The sequence below is a fragment of the Pleurodeles waltl genome, chromosome 3_1 (genome assembly GCF_031143425.1).
Source record: "Pleurodeles waltl isolate 20211129_DDA chromosome 3_1, aPleWal1.hap1.20221129, whole genome shotgun sequence".
NCBI lineage: Eukaryota > Metazoa > Chordata > Amphibia > Caudata > Salamandridae > Pleurodeles > Pleurodeles waltl.
The window spans coordinates 74,654,624-74,671,060 of record NC_090440.1 but is presented as its reverse complement, the minus strand read 5'-3'; the positions used below and the strand labels follow the sequence as shown (position 1 = coordinate 74,671,060).

The window sequence follows — 16,437 nt, the reverse complement described above, 5'->3', positions numbered from 1 at the left end:
TGTGATATGAACCTCTATACAATAAAACAAGTTATCATGTAAAGAGAGGCAGCAGCCCCTCCCCTGTGTGCCGATCTCCCTGGGCCAACAATTGCAACTCCCCGAACTTTGAGTCCGCTTTGGTTGTGAGGAAGAGGAGTGAATGTGATGAAGACTGAGGCTCCGGGAGACTGAGATTCCAATCCCTGTTTGGCAACTTGACCAGCTGGTGTGACCCTGGGCATGTAACTGTATCCCCGGGCGCCTCATTTCCTGTCCATTCCTTAAACTACGAGAGCACAGAGGTGACTGAGTAGGCAAAATCCGCAGGGGGGCACATTCCGTAGGGGGACACGTGCCATTAAGGTGGCAAAATGTACGTGCGTTTAATGTGGCACTGCCTTCTTCAGCCAAGAGTGGCACACGGAGTAAACTCACAGCTACCCATCTACTTAGGAGGACGGACCTTTCCTCCCTCACTCCCTCCTCCCTGTCTCTCTCTCCCCAGCCTGGGTGTGACTTTGACTCAGCCGCTCTAACTTATGTCCCTGCCTCAAGTTCCTTTGAATAAAACCCTGGCTTGGCGTGTGCGCTCGCGGACGCCGCTCTAGCACCCGGATTCCTTTCCTGTGTCCCGGATTGCGCCTGGGGGTGCAGAGGGGGGAACTCAGCCCACAGCCACAATGGCCCTCGTCGTGCTGACCCTTACTTTCGGATTATGCCTGCTGACGTTTTGCGAGGCTCACACAAGTAAGTTGTGGAACTTCTCGCGGGATCCTTGCGCGCAGAGTTTGCGGGTGCCGTGGTTTGGGCGATTCGGCCGCTTTTCGTGGCGTGACTTGCACCCTGCTTGAGGGTGCTTCGGTCGTACATTTTGCAAACGTGGAATACGCTTTGAGAAATGGGGTAGAACACGCAGGTCGCACGTTTTTACGTTATTCAAATTTTGTGTCTTCGAATATGTTCAAAAACTTAAAGTCTGGCAACTGTGCCAGTGTGTACACTCACAAGAGCACCCCCTCCACTCCCCCTCCGGTTAAATGCTGGAGGGTGAAAGATGTCTGTTCGGGGGTGTGGGGCTGCAGACAGCAGATGTGTGCTTTAAACAGGATGCTGTGGCGCGGGACTTCCACAGAAAGTTGAAAAGTGCGGCGTTTTTACGCACAGATGGGGGCGCGTGGCACTAACATTTTGTGCCCCGAGGAAAGTACGCAGAAGTTGCTAGTTGTCGAGCTCGATGTGTGGCCACCCAGGCTGAACAGACAAAGGTGGGGGTTTCTCCTGTGGGCCCCTGCTTCCCGTCCAAGGTCAGCTATTTCCCGCTAGTTCTGCCGGAGCGGTTGACTGGCTGCAGAGCTTTTGTTGTGCATTAAAACGAACAATACTGCTGTCTCCTGGGTATTTGGGGTGCAAGTGATATCTGGACTTCAAGGATGGTGCACGTGCCCGCAGAAGAGGGGGTTCCTGACGTGGGTCACTGCAGCAGCCTGAAGTGTGCAGCACAGGGTTCAGTGAGGGTTTTGTTACTACACATGGGGGACGCCCTGCACTTTCCCTAGGAAGGGCTCTCGGTGGTGTCTTGTGAATTGTGTGTTGATCACATCATAGATTGTGTTGTTTGAAGAAACAACCTACACGTGTGCACTCGTTAAACCTGCACGTGCTCTCCCACTCCAACCTGTGAGCGGGCAGAGTAGACGCGTGCACGCGCGAGAACACACCCCACACAGATGTGCGCACCTACATACAGCCAGCCGTGAACGCACATACTTGCTCACACATACGTGTAACACTGGTGAACACAAGTACATGCACTTGTGAGAGTCGCATGCACATTTGTTTACACAGGCAGATGTGCACAGTGTGCTACACATAGGCTTGCCCAGTTATATACGTGTATAAATCTGTGCGCGCGCACACACTCGCGCACCTCGTGCACAGTAGCAGAGCACGAGGCTGCACTCTGATTCAAGTTTATCCCTAGAACAGAGACCTACTGTGATGCATGGTGCCTGCAGGCTTGTGCTGGGAGCCATTAAATGCTACCTGATCCGTGTCCTTGAGCCGAGAGGCGAGGTCTGAGCGCCTCACAGCGCTTCATGTGCTCCGCATCTCACCATTTCATCAGACTTTACCAGGGCTGTACAGGGGCACGGGCTTCCGGTAATCATTTCAATGGGCAGGCCGGTGTTTATTAATGCGCAGTTACCACACCCCTATTCCTAAATGATCAGGTATGGGTGGGACAGGGCTTGTGCAATTTACCTCTCTCTCGCCGGCGCCCTGGGACTCAACGCCTTGCAAGCACGTATGTGAAAGTGATGTCCTGTGCCACCCACTCGTGTCTCTAATTGTTGAGAATCTCTGAGATATCTGCGCCCACATTAAAGTGATGCCGCCTCTATACTAAGGCAGCTTCCTGAGTCTTTACTTAGAAACATTCTTCAAAAGGGGCGTGGCTCAGAAGGGCTTCGCATCTCTGTTGTTATCTTTGTTCAGTTGAAACACCGTAACAAAGGGTTGTGGGCCAGGGCCACTGGAATTATGCGATTATGCGTCTGTTTTCGCATAATTATAGATTTGCCGCATTCGCCTCGTAATCCATCATGTGCCACATAATTGCAGATGTTAACAAAAAAGTTTTTCTAGCTCAAACGGTTAAGAAATCACTAAGAATGCAGTGACAGGAGTTGCCGCGCAGTGGAAGGCCCTTTGGAAAGCTAGGCCGGTCACCTTTCTGTTGCTTACCGCTATATTTGGGTGTCAAATAGTTACAAATCAGGGGCAACCAATGCCTAGACAGTGTTATCAAGTTTAAAAATGATGAAATAATGATGTAACACTATTACAAAATGGTTAGCATTATGCCACATCATTCTCATTTTCTTGCCGCATAATTTACTCAACCTGCTGCATAATTTGGCTTTCTCCTACCACATAATCCCATGGCTCTGTGCGAGTGGAACACCGCTATCATGGGAAGGTTCTGCATATTGCTGACCAGCCCTGGAAGTTTCACCCCTTCTTCATTGGAAGTTTGTTTGAGCTAGTTCTTGAATACACATTCTGAAAGATAAGTGAAGGAATTCTGCATGAGCGTGAGGGGCGTAGCGAGCTTCAGGGCTGGCAGGGACCATGTAGCATCCTAGCTTTCATCGGGATTCACTTGCACCTTGTGTAACCTTGATGAAAGATAAAAAAAAAGAAATGAAATAAAATTGGTTTCTATTTTATGGGGCCTCGCAGTAAATGTTGGCACAGTAGGTTTCGAAACCCAACCAGATGTCATTAAACAAAGGGGGTGTGCTTGAATCACAGACCCAACCAGGCATCACCAACCAGAATGACCTTACCGAATCCAAAAACCTATTTAAAGATTAAAAAGCAAAGGGGCAATCTCAATTCCACAACTTAACCAGACAACATCATACACAGGGAGCTCCACCGCTAATGGAGCACTATGAAATCCGCAACCCAAACGGACATCTTCAAAAAATGGATGAAACTCCACCTCTTATCATCAACCAAAGGGACATTGTGTAACCCACAGCACAACCGGACATCATCTAACAAATGGACGTTCTGGAGCATGGATCTTCACCACTAGTGAAGCACTTTGAAATCAGCAACCCAACCGGACAGCTTCCAAAAATGGGCGAAACTCCACCTCTTATCATCAACCAAAGGGACTTTATGGAATCCGCAACACAACCGGACATGATCAAACAGATGGACGTTCTGGAACACGGAACTCCACCACTTATTATCAACCAAAGCGACATTATGTAATCCGCAAGACAACCGATATCATCGAACAAATGGACATTTCGGCGCATGGAACTCCACCACTAATGGGACACTATGAAATCCGCAACTCAACAGGACATCTTCAAAAAATAGGCGAAACTCCACCTCTTATCATCAACCAAAGGGACTTTATGGAATCCGCAATACAACCGGACATGATCAAACAGATGGACGTTCTGGAACACGGAACTCCACCACTTATTATCAACCAAAGCGACATTATGGAATGCGTAACACAACCAGAAGTGATTGAACAAATGGACGCTCTGGAATGCGGAACTCCACCACTTATGGCACGTTATGAAAGCGGCAACACAACTGGACATCTTCAAGCAAATGGCCGTTCTGGAATGCGAAACTCCACCACTTATCTTCAACCAAAGGGACATTATGGAATCCACTACATAATCAGACATGATTAGGCAAATGTTAGCTCTGGAACACAAAACTGCACCACTTGTCATTAACCAAAGGGACATTATGGAATCCTTACAGAGCTAGACATCATCAAACAAAGGGACTTGCTTGGCTCATAAACACTACATTAAAGCGGCATTCCAGAGCCTGAAAACCCAGTCAAACACCAATAATCAAAGTCATATCCTCGATTCCACAACCCAACTGGACATCATCCAGCACAGGGGCATCCTGCAAAGGAAAACCTAAATTGGCATCATCGTACCAAAGCGAACTGTGCATCAGCAAGCAAAAGGGCATTCTTGAAACAAAGACTGAGCCAGGCATTATCAACCAAAGGGACAATCAGGAATCCAGTAACCAGTCAGACACCCAACCATCAAAGAAAGGGGCAAACTGGAATCCAAACCCTACCAGAACATCCTCAAACAAAAGGACATTCTGGAACCAAAACCAATTGGATATTAGCTAACTAAGGGGCATACGTAAATCCAAATTCTGACCAAGAGTAAATGGTTAAAGGGATATTCTAGAACCCAAGAGCTTTCTACACATTCTCAAACAAGGGTGCATTCTGGGTTCCAAATCACAACCAGTCATCAGCACAAAAGGGAGCAATCTGGAAACCCCAACCCAATGAGCAGCAAGCAAAGGTCCTTCTGGAACACAAATAACAATCAACCATGATGGAACAAGGGGACTTTCTGGAATCCTTAACCCAACAGCTCCAATCAAACAAAGGGGCTTTCTGGAATCCAAAATCAAACCAAAAAGCCAATAAACAAAGACACGTTCTGGAATCTTTACTGTTGATAATTGTTAGTTATTCCAGATAGTAGAAAGACATCTAGATTGGTTTCTTTTTCACTCTCTGGACTTTTAAATATATTTATGAATAAACCCTTATATATTATTGCGTAACAATAATGAGCAAAGAAACGAAAAGTTTTTGGGCTAGTTAGTCGATTGAAAAAAAGTTGTGTGGGGCTTGGAAAGTTTATGAATAAACCCTCGATATTATTAGGTGACATAATGAAAAAAGAAAAGTTTATTGGGTAGTTAGTCCAGGTTAGAAAGTTTTGTGGGGCTTGGAAAGTTTATGAATTGAAGCGGCCAGGGATGTAACTTCTCTGATACCAGGCTAGGTGACGCATTGCATGAAAGGGACTATCAGGTAAACAGCTTCACACTATGTATCAGCCCCAGGTGACATCATCAAACAAAGGTGCACGAATACCCATTGCTGGGGATGGTTGGCCATTCGAGGCTGGGCTTAAGATAAATGTATTCCACATCACTGGATGGTCCCTTTAGTGATTATTAGTTTGTTTGTAGCACGCTTTGTATCACACTGCTAACATTTCTTAACCCTGCAAATAAGAACAATTTAAAGGAGCACAGGTTACCGACTGGGCAAGGATAGAAGGCCTTTTAGGTACTGTTGAGTTGTGAGCCCGTCAATCACTAGGAAGGGTGGGCTGTGAGAAGTCTCCGGTTACAAATAGTCAACAGTCCTGCTGTTTACTGATGAGAGGTGTAAGTACCGAACACCCCCATAGTTGCTGATATTAGAGATTCTCTATGTTTCTTTCAGTGCTCTTTCTTGGCCTTTGCATAGTACAAAGATGCCCCTTAGAATGATATTGTACAGCTTTTTAAATGTCCAGAGAAACTTTTATAAACTTTAAGTCGGTTTATGGAGATGTATCCTACCTAGCAAAGAACACAAGGCTGTCTCTCTACTGGGTGAGTGTGAAATCACTGATGAACCGTGGCACGGGCAACATATCTCTCTGTCGGTTTGCACGGCCATTGCTCGGCACATATACACGCGTGGTACACAGCTGTGGATAGCGAGGCCCTTTAATAGTCAGGTCATTTCATATTCGGTCTGTGCCGGACGTGTGCTCTGAGTTCCATCCGAACGTGCTCTCTTGCACGAGAGCGTGCATTGTGAGGCGGCGGACAGTGCTGTTGTGAACTTCGTGACACATAACTGTTTGCAGCACCTGAGCTGTGTTGGATGCGGGTGTAATGTCATGTTCTGTCCAATGTGTGCTGATGGAGGTCAGGACACCCATGTGAAATATGATGAGTAAATTAAAGAGCATATTGGTGCGAGTTTAGTGTTACATGGGCGTGAGTTCCGCTGGTCCGCTCCTGGTTGCGAGCTCCCCGGTACCCGACCATGGGGGGTGTCTGAGCCCTGACAGATGCGCGCGCAGCTGCGAGCTCCGCGGCTCCTGGTTGCGAGCTCCGCGGTACCCGACCATGGGGGTGTCTGAGCCCTGACAGATGCGCGTGCAGCTGCGAGCTCCGCGGTACCCGACCACGGGGGGTGCCTGAGCACCTGTGAGCTCCCCGGTACCCGACCATGGGGGGTGTCTGAGCCCAGACAGATGCGCGCGCAGCTGCGAGCTCCGCGGCTCCTGGTTGCGAGGTCCGCGGTACCCGACCATGGGGGGTGGGGGGGTTTAGCCCTGATAGATGCGCGTGGATCTGTGAGCTCCGCGGTACCCGACCATGGGGGGTGTCTGAGCACCTGTGAGCTCCGCGGTACCCGTCCATGGGGAGTGTCTGAGCCCTGACAGATGCGCGTGCAGCTGCGAGCTCCGCGGTACCCGACCATAGGGGGTGTCTGAGCCCTGATAGATGCGCGTGGATCTGTGAGCTCCCCGGTACCCGACCATGGGGGGTGTCTGAGCCCTGACAGATGCGCGTGCAGCTGCGAGCTCCCCGGTACCCGACCATAGGGGGTGTCTGAGCCCTGACAGATGCGCGTGCAGCTGCGAGCTCCGCGGTACCCGACCATAGGGGGTGTCTGAGCCCTGACAGATGTGCGTGGATCTGCGAGCTCCGCGGTACCCGACCATGGGCGGTGTCTGAGCCCTGACAGATGCGCGTGGATCTGTGAGCTCCGCGGTACCCGACCATGGGGGGTGTCTGAGCCCTGACAGATGCGCGTGCAGCTGTGAGCTCCGCGGTACCCGACCGGGGGGGGTGTCTGAGCCCTGACAGATGTGCGTGGATCTGCGAGCTCCGCGGTACCCGACCCGGGGGGGTGTCTGAGCCCTGACAGATGCGCGTCCAGCTGTGAGCTCCGCGGTACCCGACCGGGGGGGTGTCTGAGCCCTGACAGATGCGCGTGCAGCTGTGAGCTCCGCGGTACCCGACCATGGGCGGTGTCTGAGCCCTGACAGATGTGCGTGGATCTGCGAGCTCCGCGGTACCCGACCCGGGGGGTGTCTGAGCCCTGACAGATGCGCGTCCAGCTGCGAGCTCCGCGGTACCCGACCATGGGAGGGTGGGGGGGGGGGGGGTGTCTGAGCCCTGACAGATGCGCGTGCAGCTGCGAGCTCCCCGGTACCCGACCACGGGTGGGGTGGGGTGGGGGGGGGGGAGTGTCTGAGCCCTGACAGATGCGCGTGGATCTGTGAGCTCCGCGGTACCCGACCACGGGGGTGTCTGAGCCCTGACAGATGCGCGTGGATCTGTGAGCTCCGCGGTACCCGACCATGGGGGGTGTCTGAGCCCTGACAGATGCGCGTGCAGCTGTGAGCTCCGCGGTACCCGACCACGGGGGGTGTCTGAGCCCTGACAGATGTGCGTGCAGCTGCGAGCTCCGCGGTACCCGACCCGGGGGGGTGTCTGAACACCTGCGAGCTCCGCGGTACCCGACCACGGGTGGGGTGGGGGGGGGGGTGGGGGGGGGAGTGTCTGAGCCCTGACAGATGCGCGTGCAGCTGTGATAATAATAACTTGTGCTGCACCGAGGGGTTCCCTTTTCACACCCGTGTAAGTGACTAACAAGTACTGTACATCACCCTTCTCATTGGTAGTTGTCTACCGATCTCAGCCAATGATCGTGAAGCATAGCCACAGGAGGCGAGTTTAGGAGTATGTGGGCAGCTGCACTGATTCATTTTCGCGGGAGCTCCCTGCCCAGCAGATAATGACCACGAGGAACTGACCTCACGTGTTAGGACAGAGCCGGGCAGCACGTGCGGCGCACAGAGGGGAGTGCGACCCTCTTCACACATATAGGGTGTGAACGCCGTCTTTTCAGAGCCTGCAAGGAAATTTCCATATCCAGATTCCCTGCTTGAGCCTGGATTCTGGGGCCAGCGAAGTCCTTCATTAGAGAGATGCTTCTGATGTGTTGCTTGTACTTACTGGGGAATTTTTCATGACACAGTATAGTGCCTAGTTTGTCCTAATTCTTCACGCTTTACATTTCACTGCTTTCCATTGGTTGGCTTTCCTGTCACTCTTATTTGCCTGCTTCTTATTTGTGCCCCTGTTTGTCAATCTTGTGTTTGTCCCTCACATGTAGTTTTAGCCTCTTTACCATCTCTTTTGATTTTCTGTCTTCTATGCTTCTACTTCTTACTTTGCAAGCACTACTTTTTGGGGGGCTAAGCACTCCACGATCTTTGGTGGTGCATGTGTTTTCCAGCTGTGCTTCTGTGCCCTGCACTCCACATTGTTCTCTATCGCCTTTCCCACCCCACTCCATGTTGCGGTCGCCCTCATGTACTCCCCCCCCCAACATCCAGTAATATTCTTGCCCATGTACTTCTACCCCGCTCACTGCATGTTGTTCTGTCTTGCCCAGTTGCCCCCCCACCCACCAACTGCTCCAGTTTGCTCTCTAGCTCTGTTGCCTTCTTTCCCCGACCCATTTCCTCCGTGTTACCGCCCTCATCCGGGCATCTGTGTTGCTCCTGACCCCCCACCCCCATGTTGCTTCCACCCCCTGTCACTTCATCCCACCCACTCTAAACAAAATGTTTTGCTTTTTTAATTTAGTTTTAGTTACTGATTTAAGTTGGATCGGTAACTATAAAGAAAAAAATCTGCCATGTAATTTTGAAGGCGTGCACATACATGGTGTGTGCACCTACAATATAACGTTGCTCTCCACATCAAAGGCTTTTTAAAAAAATTCTGTTGGCCTGCTGCAATGCATCAGGGAATCTGTGCAGCATAACTAAAAAACTAATGGCAAAGCCCGTAGCTCCCAAAGGCAAGGCCTATTTGCTTTGCCAGTGCTTGTTTTTTAGTGTTCTTCTCGCCAGAGCCCTGAAGTTGTTTAGACTTGCATGGGAAAGGGGCCAGCAGGAGGGGAGTACCTATGACTGAAGTTAGAAGACTCAGATGGAGGAAACTGGAAGAGTATTTGATTAATTGTGCTCTGTCAGGTGATTCATGCCAGATTTTCAAAATATCCACATGAAATACTTTTATAACCACTTGGCCTGATACACACAGAAAGTCAGAGAGTTGCTCCTACGAACTTCGTCTTTCTTTGAATTTCAAAGGCTTCCAGGTGCTTCCATGTACGCTGCCTGTCACCCTTTCCTAGAAGTAATCACAATGTGTAATCACTTACACGTTCGGAAATGTAGCAGGTGTATAACTCAAAGACTAAATACAGTGTATCAGTGCAGGTGAACCACCTGTCTTTATGCCCCTCCTATTCCAGCCCTACTAGTTTGGGTGGGGTGGGGATTTCCCTCCCCTTTATCATTGTCAATCCCAATGTTCTGTTGCCTTCAATGGGAATAAATCTGTTGTGGTATGTAGATTTGTAGAGCGTAACACATCGCTTGAAGAGTATCCAGGCGCTGGAGCAGGTGTGTAGGTCATCTGCAGGTCTTCGGCCTCTTGTGGATCTCAAGAAGCCAGAAGGAGACCCTGATATGTCGAGGGAGGCTGCTCCAAGTTTTGGGTGTGACGTTGGAGAAGGGTAGGCCAACCGGTCGGCTTTTGGGGATACGGGGTGTGCCTGCGAGAAAGAGTGAGGCGGTGTGTAGGTGTCTGGTAGGTTGGTTGAAGTGCAAGCAGCCGCTGAGGTATACTGGTCCAGCGTTGTGTAGTGCCTTGAATGCATGCATGAGAAGTTTAAATTGACAGCGTTTGTGACTCCGTAACCGATGGAGTGCACTGAGGTGTGACGTGTGGGCACCGTGGGAGGTCCAGGATGAGCTTCACTGCAGCATACTGGATGGCTTGAAGTCCACGGAGGAGGTGGCTGGAGATCCTGCCATAGACTGAGTTGCTGTTGTCTAGTCTGTTGGTAACCAGGGCTTCAGTGACTGTCAGGGATCCATTTGAAGATTTTTCTGAGGATGCGTAGTGCCTAGAATCAGGAGGCGCTGGCTGCGTTCACCTGTGAGGCCATATTGAGTTTGTCATCTAAAACTGGCTTCTGGATGGGAAACTATCTGAAAAATGTTGTGAGTACAATCAACGTTTTGAGTTGGTGAGCATCACTGTCTTATTCTAGGAGTCCCAGCCTGAAATGCCCACATCCCACCAGTACCAGATTTACAACAATACCCTACCTGTGCAATTACACCTTTATCAGTGCAAATCCATGCTGTATGAATGACTCCCACACTTGAATATGCTTTTAATGAATACTAATTGCATCCTTAAGTGCTGCCTAGGTGTGCCAATATATGTGTGAACCGATTTCCATGAATCTAAGTAGCTGTAGTTTACATATTTAATGGTTATCCTGATAATCTGGTGTGGAACACACCCCTCCCCACTGGGGTGTAAACGTAGAGGGTAAAGCGAACGTCTCTCTGTTGTGTATTTGAAGGAAATGTCTGCCACAGCTGCCTGGGCGATAATAAACATGTCTCCCTATAGGACTAAAATACTGTACCTCTGTGAGGGCATCAGGATGTTTAACCAGCATAGATCTATTTATTTATAGCTCCTTGAGTGACGTGGCATGATGCCTCAAGGAACTTTAGGGAGGCACTAAATATAGTAACATGAAGTAAAACTGTCACGTTATCTGAGATGATGCCAGCCCTAGGATCTGAGATGATGCCAGCCCTAGGATCTGCTAGGATCTGAGATGATGCCAGCCCTAGGATCTGAGATGATGCCAGCCCTAGGATCTGCTAGGATCTGAGATGATGCCAGCCCTAGGATCTGAGATGATGCCAGCCCTAGGTTCTCTACGACGATAAACAAGAAATGTGACTGTCTGGCCGCCAATGAAGTCTCGTTGGAGTTTATTTTGTAGAAACTTTCCTATTGATAGAGGCATGTCTACTTGGGCCATGCCCATACTCAGGTGAGGACAGTGTAGGTATTTTATGAATTTGATGAAGAAATTAATTAAGTGGTTGTAATAAAACCAACATCAGAATCACATCCTGCCTAGATGTTTGGTCCCCAAGTGAATGCAGCAGTAATGGAAGAATATTAATACACCCCACTCAACCCCTGGTATATGTAATTTGGCCAGATCCCGGGTTCTAAGGGCCGCAGACAGTTTTATGTACCAGCCTGTGAGGACTTCAGTGGCCAGATCCTGGGCTCTAAGGGCCACAGACAGTTTTATGTCCCAGCCTGAGAGGACTTCAGTGTCCAGATCCCAGGTTCTAAGGGCCGCAGACAGTTTTATGTACCAGGCCGTGAGGACTTCAGTGTCCTGCCTAAGGCTCTATGGACCACAGGGTGCCTGGGACTCTTGGGACCTTGGAAGGACAGCATTAAAAGCTCCCCAGCGCACCTTGAATCTCTTGGTTTTCTTATGAGAAGCACCACATTTAGGGGCTTATCTACAAGAAACGGGCACATTGTGATCGATGCACAAGTTTTCTTGCGCCGCCCTGGCCCCACTAATGATGCCATGGGAGCACTGTATTTACAATCCAGTGCTCCATGGCACAAAGGGGGTTATTACAACTTTGGAGGAGGTGTTAATCCGTCCCAAATGTGACGGATATACCACCAGCCGTATTATGAGTTCCATAGGATATAATGGACTCGTAATACGGCTGGTGGTATATCCGTCACTTTACCGTCACTTTTGGGACGGATTAACACCTCCTCCAAAGTTGTAATAACCCCCAAAGTGTCAATAACCGGGTCAGAATTTATGACGCTGTTGTGGTGCTAAACCTAAACATTGCTGCACTAGCATCAAGATTTTAAGCAATGTTAAGGGGCCCCATAGAAAACAGCACAACAACACTTCTAACGCCTGCCATGAGCAGGCGTTAAAAAATTAATCTATGCTGGTGCAGCATGGCGCAGTAAGATCTTGTAGATTTCACTGCGCCATTTCTGCGGGGCTTTAGCAGGGGGTGCGCCTACGTTGCATACAGTACACCTGGTGCAGATATAATGTGGCGCAAGGGTTTACAAACTGGTGCAATGATGACATTGCGAGAGTTTGTAAATATGGCGTTGGGTGGGAGACTGTTTTGCACCGTCCGGTGCAAAAACCTTGTAAATGAGGCCCTTAGAGTGTAGGCCAGCTGGCATGCGTTAATCGCTGCTTCTAACTGTGCTCGGTTTCTATGGACAGGGACAGGAATCGAGTCACAGGGAAATCACGTGATTTGCCTAAGATCACACTGTGTGATTAAGTGAAGAATGCGGTCTCTGGCATCAACAGAAGGCCACTTTTTAAACACCCAAGAACTTGAAAGACGTCATTTTGTTGTTAACAATCTCTGCAGGGCCCTGTTGGAAAGCCTTGCTGTTCTGGTGAGGGTATGGGTTGGCACCATGTGTCAAAGTCATGACGAGAAACTAAAGGGAAAAGGCAACACTGTTAGTAGTGTGCAGTAGACACGTAACCACCAGGGTTGTAGCTTCAAGGAGTATGGTGTGTTACACTCCCCTAATAAATGTATTTTCTGATAAATAGTCAGGTACAGGTGCTCTCAGTCGGGTATGGTGAGATGTCTGTTGGGTTTCACCAAGAATTTTTACATGAACACAGACAAAAATGCACACACACTCTCCCTCTCTGTTTAGAAAGTCTTCAAAATTGTAGGTTATTTTGCAAAATATTGGGTTTCTCTCTTAGTGCCATTAACAATCCACATTCCTCTCCCTTTCCTCTGCCCCACAGGCCCTTCTCATGCACCCTTCTTGTCATATAATGTTTTTAAACATTATATGCCAGCCTGATTGTCGGAAAGTCTGACGCTCATCCCCACCAATCTCACTGACCAAGCTACGCCCCTGGTAACCACCTGCACCCGTTGCACATTATTTCTATTTGGGGGTGTCCAGCGTAGGTACAGAAGGGAAGGCTCAATAAATAATTATTGGGATAATCACTGAATATACAGCTGATCTCATTTTGATCCCTACATGTGCACTGATTTTTTGTGGACATCTTAAATGAATGTCTGCAATGTATCAGGCCTTCCTGCTCCATGTTGGACACCACATCGGATATTTTCAGCCCAGCATCAACCCACAAGCACCGGGTGTGTCTTTTCCTTGGGGCTAGTGTTGACACAAAATTAAATTTGACATAACTTGAAGTGATGCCCCACCCTTCCCATTTACACTGATCCCTCTGTTTCTCTGACCACCACCCCCTCCTCTTTCGAAGGCACACCTAATTCTCCATTATCTTGTCTTCTATTGTGCAGCTCCATCGCTGCCCCCTCTTTTTGCCCTCCCATCTATTCCCCGTGGGTATGATGTTGTCAGGCAGTGCTTAGAAGCATTTGCACAGAAACACTGGGTGCCTTTTTTTAGATGCAAGGATCTAAATCAAAAGTTAATCTGTACATAAATATGTAAATAAATAAAAAACTAAAAATCCCGCAGCCTCTGTGGTGAGAGAAACCCGACACCTAAAGCAACCACTGCAGTGTATGTGTGTTTATTTATATTTGTAGGATGCCTTTCACTGAAAAGGGTTTCTTTTAGTGCTATGCCTTGGATAACCCAAAGAGGCACAGCTTCGCACATCTTTTTAAAATGCTCACCAGGTTCTAAGGGGCTTCCGGTGGAGGCCAAGAGGTGACCACCATGCTTCCCGCTGCCACTCAGATGACAGCCGGGAGCCCAGGTCCTTGCAGCCTGGTGTGCCACCCATGGGCAGCGGGGCATCTGAATGCAGGGTGAATGTGAACCACGAACCCATGGACAATTTCGGGCAGCTCCGTTCTTCTTCCGGTTGAAGGACATTTCCAGAGTCCGCCCCCTACGTGGATTCATTAGGACTCTGTCCACCTCTAGGGAACTGGCATTAAACCTGCCACACAGATTGGATCTGAAAAAACCTGGCGTGAACTCAAACAATAGCCTGTTTAAACAGTGCACAGTTTAAGCAATCGAATATTTCATCAATTGACATCTTACTATAGATTAAATAGGTAGATTTCAAAAGCAGTTTGCAGTTTAAAATGATCAAGCGCGCTGTACCCAAGAGGCAGTTTAAACAAGTGACTTTCCATGGTGGACACGCCCATTTCAAACAACTGACGGCTTAAACAATGGGTAGTTTAAACAACGAAACCTTTCGACAATAGCACTTTAAACATGAGGATGTTAAACACTGGACATCTCAATCAATGTGGCACAGTTTAAACAATGGGCTGCTGGGACAATGGACAACTTAATCAACGTGGCACTGTTTAAACAATGGGCTGCTGGGACAATAGACAGATTAAACAATGGGCAGCTTTAACAATGGGCAGCTGGGACAATGGACAGCTTAATCAATGTGGCACAGTTTAAACAATGGGCTGCTGGGACAATAGGCAGCACACTCAATGTGGCACAGTTTAAACAATGGGCTGCTGGGACAATAAGCAGCACACTCAATGTGGCACAGTTTAAACAATGGGCTGCTGGGACAATGGACAACTTAATCAACGTGGCACTGTTTAAACAATGTGCTGCTGGGACAATGGACAACTTAATCAACGTGGCACTGTTTAAACAATGGGCTGCTGGGACAATGGACAACTTAATCAATGTGGCACAGTTTAAACAATGTGCTGCTGGGACAATGGACAACTTAATCAATGTGGCACAGTTTAAACAATGTGCTGCTGGGACAATGGACAACTTAATCAACGTGGCACTGTTTAAACAATGGGCTGCTGGGACAATGGACAACTTAATCAATGTGGCACAGTTTAAACAATGGGCTGCTGGGACAATGGACAGCTTAATCAACGTGGCACAGTTTAAACAATGGGCTGCTGGGACAATAGGCAGCACACTCAATGTGGCACAGTTTAAACAATGGGCTTCTGGGACAATGGACAACTTAATCAATGTGACACAGTTTAAACAATGGGCTGCTGGGACAATAGACAGATTAAACAATGGGCGGCTTTAACAATGGGCAGCTGGGACAATGGACAGCTTAAACAATGTGGCACAGTTTAAACAATGGGCTGCTGGGACAATGGACAGCTTAATCAATGTGGCACAGTTTAAACAATGGGCTGCTGGGACAATGGACAACTTAATCAATGTGGCACAGTTTAAACAATGGGCTGCTGGGACAATGGACAACTTAATCAACGTGGCACTGTTTAAACAATGTGCTGCTGGGACAATAGGCAGCACACTCAATGTGGCACAGTTTAAACAATGGGCTGCTGGGACAATGGACAACGTAATCAATGTGGCACAGTTTAAACAATGGGCTGCTGGGACAATAGACAGATTAAACAATGGGCAGCTTTAACAATGGGCTGCTGGGACAATGGACAGCTTAATCAATGTGGCACAGTTTAAACAATGTGCTGCTGGGACAATGGACAGCTTAATCAACGTGGCACAGTTTAAACAATGGGCTGCTGGGACAATAGGCAGCACACTCAACGTGGCACAGTTTAAACAATGTGCTGCTGGGACAATGGACATCTTAATCAATGTGACACAGTTTAAACAATGGGCTGCTGAGACAATGGACAGCTTAAACAATGGGCAGCTTTAACAATGGGCAGCTGGGACAATGGACAGCTGGGACAATGGACAGCTTTAACAATGGGCTGCTGGGACAATAGGCAGCACACTCAATGTGGCACAGTTTAAACAATGTGCTGCTGGGACAATGGACATCTTAATCAATGTGACACAGTTTAAACAATGGGCTGCTGGGACAATGGACATCTTAATCAATGTGGCACAGTTTAAACAATGGGCTGCTGGGACAATGGACAACTTAATCAACGTGGCACAGTTTAAACAATGGGTTGCTGGGACAATGGACAACTTAATCAACGTGGCACAGTTTAAACAATGGGCTGCTGGGACAATGGACAGCTTAATCAACGTGGCACAGTTTAAACAATGGGCTGCTGGGACAATGGACAGCTTAATCAATGTGGCACAGTTTAAACAATGGGCTTCTGGGACAATGGACAACTTAATCAATGTGACACAGTTTAAACAATGGGCTGCTGGGACAATAGACAGATTAAACAATGGGCGGCT

At 48.6% G+C, this 16,437-nt stretch overlaps 1 protein-coding gene across 1 annotated transcript in view; it reads left to right on the top strand.

The window, feature by feature from the left end:
- Positions 1 to 402: 402 nt before the first annotated feature.
- CD44 (CD44 molecule (IN blood group)) overlaps positions 403 to 16,437 on the top strand; it is a 168,289-nt gene continuing 152,254 nt past the window's right edge. Inside the window, exon 1 of the mRNA XM_069221838.1 lies at positions 403 to 729. Within this exon, the coding sequence (XP_069077939.1) occupies positions 663 to 729 (67 nt within the window). The 5' untranslated portion in view covers positions 403 to 662. The remainder of the gene's footprint in view (positions 730 to 16,437) is intronic.